The sequence below is a fragment of the Macrotis lagotis genome, chromosome 2 (genome assembly GCF_037893015.1).
Source record: "Macrotis lagotis isolate mMagLag1 chromosome 2, bilby.v1.9.chrom.fasta, whole genome shotgun sequence".
NCBI lineage: Eukaryota > Metazoa > Chordata > Mammalia > Peramelemorphia > Peramelidae > Macrotis > Macrotis lagotis.
Window position 1 is genome coordinate 232,863,377 of NC_133659.1, and position 14,879 is coordinate 232,878,255.

Consider the following 14,879-nt stretch of genomic DNA (forward strand, 5'->3'; position numbering starts at 1 on the left):
AATAGAGCAGGTAGAAGGAGCTTTTATACTTGAAGCACAGGAGAAAGCTGAATTCGAAGATAAAATATGGTGTAAAAATGGAGTCAATAGCAAAAAAGGGAAATGGAATGGGAGAAAGAAAAAGGAGGGGGGGAATAGTCCAAGACATTTCACATAATAAGATTTTTTTTATTACATTGAGTTATTGCAATGATATGGAAGGGGGGAGGCAAGGGGGAATGAGGGAACCTTTGCTTTCATCAGAGATGGCTAAGAGAGGAAACAGCAAATATATTCAATGGGGTACAGACATCTGGAGTAAGAAGGAGGGGGGAGCAGGGGGAAGGGGTGGGGATGTGAATAAAGGAGGAGAGGATGGACCACGGGGGGAGAGTGGTCAGATATAACACATTTTCTTTTTTACTTCTTGCAAGGGGCTGGGATTGGAAGGCCTGCCCAGGACAATAGGGCCAGGTGGATTCTGGGCCTAAGGGGTGGTATGGGGGCTCAGGGCTTCTGGCCCCAGGACCAGGGATCTGTCTGTTGCACCATTCAACTACCCTACAGCAGCGTCAGAGTGAAAGGAGAGAGAAAATATAGTACACGGTAGTGGAGAAATAAGAAAGGAGGGAGTTGCGATCAGCAATGGCAACGTTGGAAAAATATGGAAGTAACTTTTATGATGGACTTATCATAAAGAATGTGATCCACCCGTGACAGAGTTGTTGGTGTTGGAACAAAGACTGAAGCACATTTTTTGCTATTATTTTTTGGGGGAGGGTGCAGGGCAAGTGGGGCTGGGTGGCCTGCCTGGGGCCACATAGCAGGGTGATTTTTGGGTGTCTGGGGCCAGATTTGGACCCAGGTGCTCCTGGCTCAAGGGCCAATGCTCTGTCTGCCACCCAGCCACCCCTACTATTATTACTCTTTTATTTTATTTTGGGTCTTTTTTTTTCTTCTTTTTGGTTTTTGCAGGGAAGTGGGGATCGGATGCCTTGCATATCACATGGCTGGGTGATTGTTGGGTTTACGAGGCTGGATATGGACTTGGGTGCCCATGGCTCCAGGGCTGGTGCTTCGTCCATTGCAACACCTGGCCATACCTACAATTATTACTATTATTTTTTTTAATTTTAATTTTTTTTCTCTCCCCTTTACTTTTTTCGCCCAAGCAAATCTATCTATATTCATGGGGGGAGGGGTATTTTGTTTACTTGTAAACAAGAATATTTTCTTAATGTAAAAATACATTTGTACAAAATGAGAATAAAAAATAAATTTTAAAAAAATTTTAAAAAGAAAACAAAACCTTAGAAAGTACAATTGGACAAAAACAAAAGGAGACTAAATCTCTCAGATCATCAATTGGACAATTACAGATTGAGAATAAATCTCTCAGATCATCAATTGGACCAATAAAAAATGAGAATAATTCTCTCAGATCCTCAAATGAGCAAATTAATTCTCTCAAAACCTCAATTGGTCAAATGGAAAGCTCCTTCAAAAGTAGAATTGACCAATTGGAAAAGGAGTTGCAAAAGGTTAATGAAGAAAACTCCTTCCCCCAAAAAAAAGAATGGAGTCTACAGAAACTAATGACTACATGAGACAGCAAGAGTCAGTTAAACAAAATCAAAAAATAGAAAAAATAGAAGCAAATGTAAAATACCCCATCAACAAAACTACTGACCTCGAGAATAGATCAAGGAGGGGCAACCTGAAAATTATAGGACTTCCTGAAAACATTGAAGAGAAAAAAAAGCCTGCACTTAATATTGCAGGATCTAGTGATGGAAAACTGCCCTGATATCATAGAATTGGAGGACAAAGTAGTTATTGAAAGAGTACATAGATCCCCACCAGAAAAAAGATCCTAAAATGAAAACACCAAGGAATGTTGGGGCCAAACTCCAGAACTATCAGATAAAAGAGAAAATCCTGCAAGCAGCCAGAAAGAAACAATTTAAATATCAAGGAGCCACAGTAAGGATCACGCAGGACCTGGCTGCATCAACATTAAGGGATCGAAGGACCTGGAATGAGATATTTCGAAGAGCAAGGGAGCTTGGAATGCAGCCAAGAATGCACTTTCCTGCAAAGCTGAGCCTTCTCTTCCAGGGAAAAAGATGGACATTTAACAAAATGGAAGAATTCCAAAAATTTCTGATGAAAAGACCAGAGCTAAACAGAAACTTTGTACATCAAACAGGAGGTTCAAGAGACACATGAAAAGGTAAAAAAAAAAAGGGGGGGGTGCAGTAAAAGGGAAAAAAAATGCAATCCAGTAAGTTGAAACTGACTATATCCCAGCTTGGGGGGGAAAAAAAGATTTTCATAAATCTTGAGAATTGTAACTCTAACAGAGAGAATACACCTAACCAGAAATGATGGACATTCATGACCTATCCATGAGACTGCTATCTAATGGGATGTAACTGACTTTAACCCCACTTGGGAGAAAGACTTTAATAACTCTCAGGAATTTTGACTCTATTTGATAGAATATACAGAACTAGAAGGGACAGACACTCAGAATTTTCTATGACTTAGATAGAATGATCTAAAAAAACACTACCTCCTTAAAAAGGGGGATAGGAAAGGGACTGGAGGAGGGAGGGGATTGAATGGGGTAAATCTCATTACACTAAGAGGTACAAAAAAGCCTCTGGTAATAGAGGGGAAGAAGGTAGCAGAGGAGAAACACCTGAATATTCTTCTCATCAGACTTGGCTTAAAGTCAACCTACACATACTCAGTTAACTTATAAAACATCTAACCTTTCAAGTATTAAAAGGGGAAAAGGGGAGGGGGGATGGAGATAGGGAAGGGTAGTGGGGGGGGAAGGGGAAATAACAAAAGGAAGGGAAGGGAAAAGGGAAAAAAGGGAAAGGGGAAAGAAAGCTGGGTGTGATATAGGAGGGCAAACACACTGAAGGGGGGTAGTATTCAGAAACAAACCACTGGGGAATATGGATAAAGGGGGGAAGGGGGGAAAATACAAACAGAGGGAAGATAGCACAGAGGGCAATAAAGAATTAGTAATCATAACCTTGAATGTAAATGGGATGAACTCTCCCTTAAAACGTAATCAAATAGCAGAGTGGATTAAAAAACAGAATCTTACAATATGCTGCTTACAAGAAACTCATTTGAAGCATAGAGAGATACATATAGAGTAAAGGTAAAAGGTTGGAGCAAAATATATTTTGCTTCAGCTGAAGGAAAAAAAGCAAGGGTAGCAATCCTTATCTCAGACAAAGCAGCAGCAAAAATAGATAGCATTAAAAGAGATAAGGAAGGAAACTTTATCCTCCTAAAAGGTACCATAGACAATAAAGTCATTTCAATATTGAATCTATATGCACCCAGTGGGACAGCACCCAAATTCTTAGAGGAGAAGCTGAAAGAACTACATGAAGACATAGACAGCAAAACTCTACTAGTGGGAGACCTCAACCTCCTGCTATCAGAGCTAGATAAATCAAATCATAAAATAAACAAGGAAGAAGTTAAGGAGGTAAATAGATTGTTAGAAAAATTAGATATGGTAGACTTATGGAGGAAACTGAATGGGGATAGAAAGGAATATACCTTTTTCTCTGCAGTACATGGAACTTATACAAAAATTGACCATGTACTAGGGCATAAAAACCTAATGATCAACTGCAGAAAGGCAGAAATAGTGAATACATCTTTCTCAGATCACAATGCAATAAAAGTCATATGCAATACTGGGCCAAGGAGATATAGACCCAGAACAAATTGGAAACTGAATAACCTCATTTTAAAAAATGAGTGGATGAAAAAACAAATTATAGAAAGAATTAACCATTTTATCCTAGATAATGATAATAATGAAACAAGATACCAAATGGGATTCATTCAAAGCAACTCAGGGGATATATTATAGCTCTAAATGCTTACACGAATAAATTGGAGAAAGAGGAAATCAATGAACTAAACATGCAACTAAAAAAATTAGAGAAAGAACAAATCAAAAATCCCCAATTAAATACCAAATTAGAAATTCTAAAAATTAAAGGAGAAATTAATAAAATCAAAAGCAAAAAATTATGGAATTAATAAATAAAACCAAAAGTTGGTATTATGAAAAAAACAATAAAACTGATAAACCTCTGGTCAATTTGATTAAGAAAAAGAAAGAAGAAAACTAAATCGCTAGTATCATAAATGAAAAAGGTGAACTCACCACCAATGAGGAGGAAATTAAAGTAATAATTCAAAATTATTTTGCCCAACTATGCCAATAAATTTGATAATCTAAGTGAAAAGGATGAATATTTATAAAAATATAAGTTGCCCAGGTTAAATGAAGAAAAGATTAAATACCTAAACAACCCTATCTCAGAAAAAGAAATTCAACAAGCCATTATTGGACTCCCTAAAAAAAATCTCCAGGGCCTGATGGATTCACAAATGAATTTTACCAAACATTTAAGGAACAATTGGTTCCAATCTTACATAAACTTTTTGGAAAAACAGGGAAAGATGGAACTCTGCCTAACTCTTTCTATGAAACCAATATGGTACTGTTACCTAAACCAGAAAGAGTTAAAACAGAGAAAGAAAATTATAGACCTATTTCCCTGATGAATATAGATGGAAAAATCCTAAATTAAAATCTTAGCAAAATGATTACAAGTCATCACTAAGATAATACATTATGATCAAGTAGGATTTATTCCAAGAATGCAGGGTTGGTTCAATATTAGGAAAACTGTTAGTATACTCAATTATATCAACAACAAACCTATCAGAAATCATATGATCATATCAATAGATGCTGAAAAAGCTTTTGACAAAATACAGCATCCATTCCTATTAAAAACACTAGAGAGTGTAGGAATAAATGGACTGTTCCTTAAAATAATTAGCAGTATCTATTTGAAACCATCAACAAGCATTATATTCAATAGGGAGAGACTAGAGGCATTCCCAATAAGATCAGGGGTGAAACAAGGGTGCCCATTATCACCACTACTATTCAATACTGTATTAGTAATGTTAGCATCAGCAATTAGAGAAGAAAAAAGAAATTGAAGGAATTAGAATTGGGAAGGAAGAGACAAAACTCTCACTCTTTGCAGATGACATGATGGTCTACCTAGAGAATCCCAAGAAATCATCCAAAAAACTAGTAGAAACAATTGGCAATTTTAGCAAAGTTGCAGGTTATAAAATAAACCCTCATAAATCCTCAACTTTTCTATATATGTCTAGCAAGAAACAGCAGGAAGAGCTAGAAAGAGAAATCCCATTCAAAGTAACCTCAGACAATATAAAATATTTGGGAGTCTATTTGGCAAGACAGACTCAGAATCTTTTTGAAAACAATTATAAAACACTTCTCACACAAATTAAATCAGATTTAAATAACTGGGCAAATATCAACTGCTCATGGATAGGTAGAGCTAATGTAATAAAAATGACAATTCTACCAAAACAATCTGTTTAGTGCCCTACCAATCAAAATTCCAAAAATTTACTTTAACCAATTAGAAAAAATTGTAAGTAAATTCATATGGAGAAATAAAAAGTCAAGAATTGCCAGGAGCTTAATGAAAAAAAGTGCAAAAGAAGGTGGCTTAGCCCTACCTGATCTAAAATTATATTATAAAGCAGCAGTTATTAAAACTGTTTGGTATTGGCTAAGAAATAGAGTGGTAGACCAGTGGAATAGACTAGGTATAAAAGCAGGAGATAATTATAGTAATCTGCTGTTTGATAAACCCAAAGAGTCCGGCCATTGGGATAAAAATTCCCTCTTTAATAAAAATTGCTGGGATAATTGGAAGTTAATATGGAAGAAACTTAGACTAGACCAACACCTCACACCTTTTACCAAGATAAGATCCAAATGGTTACAGGACATAGACATAAAAAACAATACTATAAGCAAATTAGAAGATCAAGGACTATTCTACCTGTCATATCTATGGAAAGGGGAGCAGTTTATGACTAAGGAAGAGTTGGGGAACATCACCAAAAACCGATTAGATGATTTCAGTTACATAAAATTAAAAAGCTTTTGCACAGATAAAACCAATGTAACCAAGATCAAAAGAAATGTAGTAAACTGGGAAGCAGTCTTTACAACTAAAGATTCTGACAAAGGACTCATTTCTAAAATATACAGAGAACTGAGTCATATTTTTTAAACAAAAAGCCATTCCCCAATTGACAAATGGTCAAAGGATATGCAAAGGCAATTTACAGATGAGGAGATCAAAGTAATCCATAGCCATATGAAAAAATGCTCTAAATCATGAATTATTAGAGAAATGCAAATTAAAGCTTCTCTGAGGTACCACCTCACACCTCTCAGATTGGCCAATATGACCAGGAAGGATAATGATCATTGTTGGAAGGGTTGTGGGAAATCTGGGACACTATTACACTGTTGGTGGAGCTGTGAACTCATCCAACCCTTCTGGAGAGCTATTTGTAACTATGCCCAAAGGGCAACAAAAATGTGCATACCCTTTGACCCAGTAATACCACTACTGGGTCTATACCCTGAAGAGATGAGGAAAAAGGGTAAAAGCATTACTTGTACAAAAATATTTATAGCAGCCCTGTTTGTGGTGGCAAAGAACTGGAAATCAAGTAAATGTCCTTCTATTGGGGAATGGCTTAGCAAACTGTGGTATATGTATGTCATGGAACACTATTGTTCTATTAGAAACCAGGAGGGATGGGATTTCAGGGAAGCCTGGAGGGATTTGCATGAACTGATGCTGAGTGAGATGAGCAGAACCAGAAAAACATTGTACACCCTAACAGCAACATGGGAGTGATGTTCAACCTTGAAGGACCTGCTCATTCCATCAGTGCAACAATCGGGAACAATTTTGTGCTGTCTGCAAAGGAGAGTACCATCTGTATCCAGATAAGGAGCTGTGGAGTTTGAACAAAGTGCAAGGACTATTCCCTTTAATTTCGAAAAAAACAGATATCTTATTGTCTGATCTTGTTACCTCTTAGACTTCTCTTCTTTAACGATATGATCTCTCTCTCATCACACTCAATTTGGATCAAGTTACAACATGGAAACAAAGTAAAGACTGACAGAGTGCTTTCCGTGGGGGGGGGGGGGAGGGAAGCAAGATTGGGGGGGAAATTGTAAAACTCAAATAATATCTTTAATAAAAATAAATTTTAAAAAAATCTGGCTTCAGACACTTAATAATACCTAGCTGTGAGACCTTGGGCAAGTCACTTAACCCTGCTGCCTTGCAAAAGAAAACTAAGACAATTATAAATATTTTAGAGGTTTTTCTTCCCTTTTAACAATATTCTTAGGATAACTATCCTAGCTATATAACTGCTAGGTTATGTATTGTATCCAACTCTTTGTGACTCTATTTTGAAGGTTTTCTTAGCAAAGATACTGAAGTGGTTTGCATTTCCTTCTCCAGTTCATTCTACAGATGGAGAAACTGAGGCAAACAGAGTTAAGTGACTCACTCAGCTAGTGTCTGAGGTCGAATTTGAACTCAGAAAGATGAGTCTTCTTTTTTACAGGTCCAGCATTCTATCACCTAGCTACTCCTAAATAATTGTTTGGTTAAAAATGTCCTTATTAGCATTTAAAATGCTTAATTAGCATAATGAAACTCAGATTAGAGAGTGACAGGTCCAGAGCTCTCTTTTAAATTTTCTGCTTTGGAAAGTATATAACTAGAGAAAATACTGCATTAGTAACTTGTATTTGCCCCAGTAAAATAATCTGAAGTAATGGATAGGGATTAGGTTCCTAGCCTGCAATCAAAAAAAGGAATTTCTTAATATCAAAACTACCAGATCTGTTTTAAGACACATAAATCACAAAGGGACACAAGAAAATATATATATGCATGGGTTGACTACATTTTTGTAGAGCAAAAGTTGGTATAAAGAAAACTAGCTCATGAAAATCAAAGGATTGTTCCTGAACAAGCAAGATAAAGGAAGGCAGTTCAGTTTCTTTACATTGCTACCAAGTCTTTTACCCTGACCATTCTGCAGAGTTGTCAAAAACATAGAACAGTCTTTATACCTCTCCTTGGGCCCTGAGAAGGAAAAATCACTATTGAAGCTGTTCCTAGCTAGCTTCCAGATCCACTGCAAATGGCAGGTTACATTCTTTTCTTTCTTTAATGCTTTGTCAAATACTGCCATTTCTCCTTGCTTCACATGGAAATTTTATAACCAAAACACCACCCCAAAAATTTGTCTAAACAGCTGATACACATTAAATATATAAATATATATCAATATAGATATACATGTATATGTTCAACTAGTTACTTTAATTGCTAGTTGCAAAAATAGAAGGAAAATTAAAAAATTATATACAAGTTAACTGAACTCGTGAAACTTGACTGATTCAATCACTGCTTAACTAACCCTTTGTTTTCCTCTGGTTCTTGTTATAAGACCTAGTAGTTTAAAAGATTGCTTTCCTTTTTATAGGAGTCTACTATAGAGACCTTTTATAGGTCACTGCTACTAAATCTGGGTTTCTAACCTGGATTTCTCTATAATGCTACAACCCAGGACTTGTCTCTCACTATTAGTTTCTTTAAAAATTAAAAAAATAGCTGCTTCCTATGCCTGCACCTATGGAGTGTCTGTTTTCCATGGCGAGCTTGCTGGGGTTTTTATTTTACAAAACAGAAAAGCACATATCTGTTTCTTTCTTTTCCTTGCCTTTTCCTATGGATATCTCTTTTTTTCAGTCAAGAAAAGTTTATTTTCAATCATGAACATCCCTTTCCTTCTTTATCAATACTCAGTGAACAATGAATGGCTTTTCTCTGCAGCATCTGAGGTCTTAACCTGCTTTTCTGCTGACACAAAGCTTTATCCTTTGTATATTTAAAAAGTCTACTTGAAGAAAACAGAAAATGGTGATTTTTATAATAGTTTCACCATATCTGAATTTCTACTTTTCATGATGGTAGTTTGTGAGGCCTGGGTTTCCAGGATTATTAAGATTCAAATTTTAATAGAAACACATATTCCTTAATCTGTTTTCCCTCTCTCTTCTCTAACTATCCAGCCAGTCCTATAACCATACCAAAGAGCCTTCACTCATGGGATTTAACTCCATTTCCTCAAGTTAAGCACACTTTAGAACAACCCAGCAGATTGTTCTTTGTATCTCCTTGTGGATGATATTCAAATGGGCACTGAGAGTTTATGATGTTTTCCCCACATTCAGCTCTAGAGAAGTGTGATGTAATCTTAGCAATTTTCTCCAATCATCAGTAACAGCTTCCAGGTGTCATTTAAACCATATTCCTATTTTTTGCTCCTTTCTAACTATGAGAAAGGTTTTTGCATCAGCATTTTTCCTAGAAACAGTATTTCTGTACTGTCAGTGACAGGAGTGAAAAGTAGGATGAAAATCTCATCTTTCTCAAATTTTAATTTGACATAAACTCATGTGAGCTTATCAACTATCTCCCCAAATAGGCAGGGTGAGGTAGCAGAAAAAAATACTCTACATGATGATCAAAAACATTGGTTTATATATCAGCTCTGCCCCTTACTTGCATCATGATTTTGCACCAATAGCAATTTCTCTGAACTTTAAACTCTTCATTTATAAAGTGGAAATACAATAAATACTATGCTTGGTAGTATTATTGTAGTGATTTAGAAGAGTGAAAATATTATTTAACCACAAAATAATATTAACAAGAGCTATCCTTACTGACAGGCCTAGACATCACCATCCCTAGGTCAGTTATCAGGCCAAAAAATACAAGACTAAAAAAAAAATATCAGTCACTTTGATTTTTTTAAATTTATTACAGTGGGGTTTCTATCTTTCTCAGACTTCTAGTCTATTATTGATCCTGTGTCTCTCTCTCTCTCCTTGGGGCAGGTAAAAACCTTTCTGGATGAAATATTAGAGAGGATAACTGAAGAGTTTAACATTGCAGAGTTGTTGGCTAGAGTGGAAGAACGTACTCCCTACATTGTAGTCACCTTCCAAGAATGTGAACGAATGAATCTTCTTATCAGAGAAATTCAGCACTCATTGAAAGAACTAGATCTGGGCCTGAAGGTAAGTGAACTCCTGGTAAGGGATCATTGCCAAAAAAGCATAATTAAAGGAAGAAAAATATATTCATTCAGAATGAATACTAACTGTTCCAAAGCAGAGTAAATTAGTCCAAAATGATGATTCACCAATGGGTGAAACTAATGACACTTAGGATAACTAAGATATACTAGGACGACAGAAGCAAGGAAGCGGAAGTTGACTATTGGGACTGCCCTAGTGATACCCAGTAACTTCTGGATATTCCACTGATCCCAGAGCAAGAAAACTGTTTTCATAAACTACTTACAGAAGCAACAAAAAAGCATAATTTTTCCTCCTTCCATTCATTGCAAAGATGGGAGAGCCATGGATATGAACTGTTTCTATGCTATGCTATGCTATGCTATACTATACTATACTATACTATACTATACTATACTATACTATACTATACTATACTATACTATACTATACAAATACTATAAGTCATGATTAAGATGTTGGTTAGTTTTATTGAACTACTTTTTTTCCCTTTCCTTTTTAACCTTTGTTATGATCGTAGGATCATAGATGTAGAATTGGAATAATTTACCTAATCCAACCCTTCATTTTACAGATAAACTAACTGATTATGTAACATTAATTTCCAAAGCTAAACTAGTAGTAAACCTGTATGATTACACCTGGGTTATTTTATACTGATGATTCCAGTCATATATGGGTTGGACATGATGGCCCCTTTCAAACTCTCAAATTCTATCGGATTCTCAGAACCCATGATCCCCAAGTTCAGCACTATATTTGTGTTCTTAATACAGCTACTGGCTCAAAAGCTGCAGATCTCAACTCTGCCATCATGTTTGCCCATTGGCCATATCCTTTCCCAAATCTTCTATGAAGTCCACCCTACATGCCTTCTTTTAGTCCTTTAGGACTATGCAAATATTAATAGAATATTCAGAATGTCAGGATTATCACCTGATCTTACTGTATCACCAGTATGTGCTACCTAATTCTTCATTTGTATATTGTTACCTATTCCCACCTGCCATTCACATTGTCCTTTGGGTAACCCCCAAACCTAACCATTCAAAAGACTGTGGCATTCCAGCAAAAAAGATCAGTGAGTAAGTAAAGTAGGAAGGATATATTTGGAAACAAATGTGATTGTAAAAACAAAATATAGAGATAAAATACAGAAAAAAATCTAAAATATAACTGCTTCAATAGATAGAATCCTGTCTCAGAAGAAGAGAATCAAACATAATGAGAGCAACAAGCATTCAGATTGATGGGATAAAATGAACCCAGAGAGAAAATTTCATGATAAAAAGAAAAGTAAATAACCATGGGGAAGGCAATAGATAGAAATGGACAAAAGATTGAAGGTTTATATACCAGCTCCACCATAGGGCAATACCTCTATACTCTCTACCTCCTGTAAGAACTGATATGTCTAAAAGTATTGAGCAAAACAGAAAAGGAGAAGAAAGACAAAAATGTCTATATGGCTATGAAAAAGAAGGAAATCAAATTAGGGAACATGGAATTAAATTATTTCCTAAAGAAGAGAAAAAATAAGTATAAATTCTATGAATCAAAGAACAGAAGTCTAGAAAAGATAGAAATGGAAGCAAAGTAATGAAGAAAAACAAAAAAAAATCCTAATTCAGAAAAAAGCAGGATTAAGGACAAATGGAGGAAAATATCAATTTAATTCTCATAACCTCAAATAATAAATGGATTAATAACCCAGTAAAATGAGAGCGATTAGAAAACAAAACCCAAAATCTGTTATTTACAAGAAATACCCCTAATCAAGTAAAAATATAATTAGAATAAAGATGAAGGACTAGGACAAAATTTACTATGTATCGGTTAAATTATTTTAAAAAAGCAGGAATTACAATCATACTATCAGAAGACATTATATCATGCTAACAAAGAAAGACAATTTATTAAGGAAAAAAACAACTGAACTACAAGAAGATTCAGACAATAACACCAGAATAGTAGGGAATTTTTATTCCCTTTTTCAGTTTTGGACAAATCTAACAGTAAGATAAACAAAAGGTGAAATGTGGAATTTTTTAATAGCTTGAGAAACTAAAACTCATATACTTTGTCATCTATTAAATGGGATTTCTAAAGAATATATGTATGTCTCAGCAATGAAAGCTTGTTCAAAATTTACCATGTATTTGGGTTCAGAGAAACTGCTGGTAAATGTAAAAAGGAAGAAATGTCTACATTTATTTTGTAGACAATAGCACAATAAAAAATTATTATCAATTCAGGAAAAACAAACTAAAGAAACACAAAAGGAGACTTATCAATGAAATCTTAAATAATGAGCAAAACAAAAATTAAATCATAATAGCAATTAATAATTGTGATAAGGAAAATTATAAGACTGAAATAACATTCCAAAATTTCTGGAATGCAGCTTAAGTAGTCCTCAAGGAAAAGGTTATATTCCATTTAAAATCAAATAAAACAGAAAAAAGAGAATTAAGGAATCAAATGAACATTTAAAAAATTTAAGAAGGAGGGACTAGGTGGTGAGTGGATAAAGCACCGGCCTTGGAGTCAGGAGTACCTGGGTTCAAATCCAGTCTCAGATACTTAATAATTACCTAACTGTGTGGCCTTGGGCAAGCCACTTATCCCCATTTGCCTTGCAAAAGCCTAAAAACAAAACAAAACCAAAAGAAATTTAAGAGCCAACAAATATATCCAGAGTAAGTACAAAAGAGGAAATAATGAGAATTAAAAGATAAGTTGGAAACCAAAAAGACTGCTTTTTGAAAAGCCTAAGAAATATTTAGCTAACTTGATTAAACAGGAGAGTAAAGAAAATTCAAAATAGTAATCGACCAAAATGCAATCATGATAAAATCAGAAGAAATAAAAAGAATGATTACCATCTATTATGCATAGTTATAAGCTAATAAAACAGAGAACAAAATACCCAACTCACATAAAGACCTTTTAAAAAAATCTAAATAGAAATAAAACTACTCCCCCAGCCTCTTCTGCCAAAGGCCCCACCCCAACTCCAGGAGCCTGGGGTCTGGGCGCCAGCTGGGGAGCCCCAGGTGACAGCTGCAGGTGAGGGGGTCAGCGGCCAGCGCCCCTGCATCCCAGATCCATGCACGCCGGAGCCCTCAGAGCCCAGCCGCCCAGCCCTGACCTGCCCTCCGGCCCACCAGAGCCCAGCTTTCCCACTCCTGTATTGGAAGAATGGAGTCCTAGGAGAGCGCCGTCCAGTACAGCAGATGGAATAACAGCCAGGATGAGGTCAGCATGAATGTGTCAGCCACGGAGAGTTCCGGCTGTGAGCATCTGTACCAAACTATGCACTGGGAAGATGGGCATCACCGTGAGTGTGATAAGTGGAATTATTCTTTTCTGGGTCATCTTCATCTTCGGCTATACTACCAGATACTACATCCACAAGTGCAAGTAGGAGAGTCTGCTGGATACCTTCTCCAGGAGCCCTCTACTACTCAGAAACCTCTTACTTCTCAGCTTAGATCACCAAGGCTGGCCTCTGGGGGCACATGTACCAATAGATATAGATATGAACACATAGGGATAGATGGACACATTCTAAGTCTCAGAGAGACAACATTACTAGAGTAACAGACACATACTGAAACAGACACTGGACAGAAGAAGAGACAATCGTACATGGAGACACAGACCCACAGAAAGACAGATATACTAACACCAAAATACATACAAATCTCTCTTCTCCTTTGTCCCAGGATAAAACTCCAGACCAAACCATCCTCATTCAACCCAGAGAGTTACTATACTCAAATGCTAAAGCCCCAGCACTATATCTCCCATTAATTCCCTCCTTGGTTCCCCTGTGTTCTTATTCACAAAGCAAAAAACTTCTCCTTTGGATCACCCCTCCAGGGAGAGTTACTACTACATGTATGGTTCAAATCCCAACTCTTCCGGATATGTATCAGAAAATTAGAAGTCACCAATGACACCAAATAGCTTTGAAGGTCCCCTCCATCTCTAAATTTTTGTTTCTGTGGCAATGATTCAATATGGAATCCTAGCAAAGCCAAAAATTTTCCCTTGGTTTCAGCAGGGAAATTTATAACCTTACCCCCCCCAATCTGTTGTTGAAGCTTTAGGTTCCCTCTCTGAACCCACAGGCTTACAGTTGTGCCACTGCCCATTCCTGTTATATTTGTGTGTCTGGTGGCGGGGGGGGGGGGGGGGGGGGGGGGGGGGGGGGGGGTGTCTTAGCCTTTCAGCTCTGGAGCCATTGAAAGAGGTTTTCATTTTAAAGTTATTCCTTTGCTCCCTCCCCTGGATTTGCCCTTGATTGCTGCACTATGCCCAAGGAATTAGATCCCCTGACCTTCCCTGAAGGGGAAAAAACCCCAGTGAATTTGAATTGGGGATCTGATGTTTCTGAAGGCCCCTAGTCATAGATGTCACAAAGCCTCTTGAAGCCAGGAGAAAACAGTCCCCATCCTGATCCATGACCTTACCCAAGAAGCAGAGGCTGAGCCATGGAAGACTGAGGTGTTTTAAGGGTTGAACCCCCAGCCTTCTCCCTCCACCCCACCCCTTCTCGTGCCTTTCCAAAGAGGCAGAATATAATGGAAAAGAAGAAAAAAAAGGCTAGACTGGAAGGATTCTAATAAATAGCCACTTTCCTGTGGTGTGACCTCAAAAAAAAAAAAAAAAAGAAATAAAACTACTTACAGAAAAATCTGTAGAGAAAAGAAAATAAATCCTGGTCCTGATCAATTCTGATAAACTTTTAAAGAAAAATGACTATTGATATTATACTATTCTCAAAAATTGAGGG

General features: G+C 36.6%; 1 protein-coding gene across 1 annotated transcript in view; it reads left to right on the plus strand.

The window, feature by feature from the left end:
• The window catches only part of DNAH9 (dynein axonemal heavy chain 9), a 546,775-nt gene that overhangs the window by 513,008 nt on the left and 18,888 nt on the right, over positions 1 to 14,879 (plus strand). The window contains exon 64 of the mRNA XM_074225133.1: positions 9,875 to 10,057. Coding sequence (XP_074081234.1) covers positions 9,875 to 10,057 — 183 coding nt within the window. The remainder of the gene's footprint in view (positions 1 to 9,874; positions 10,058 to 14,879) is intronic.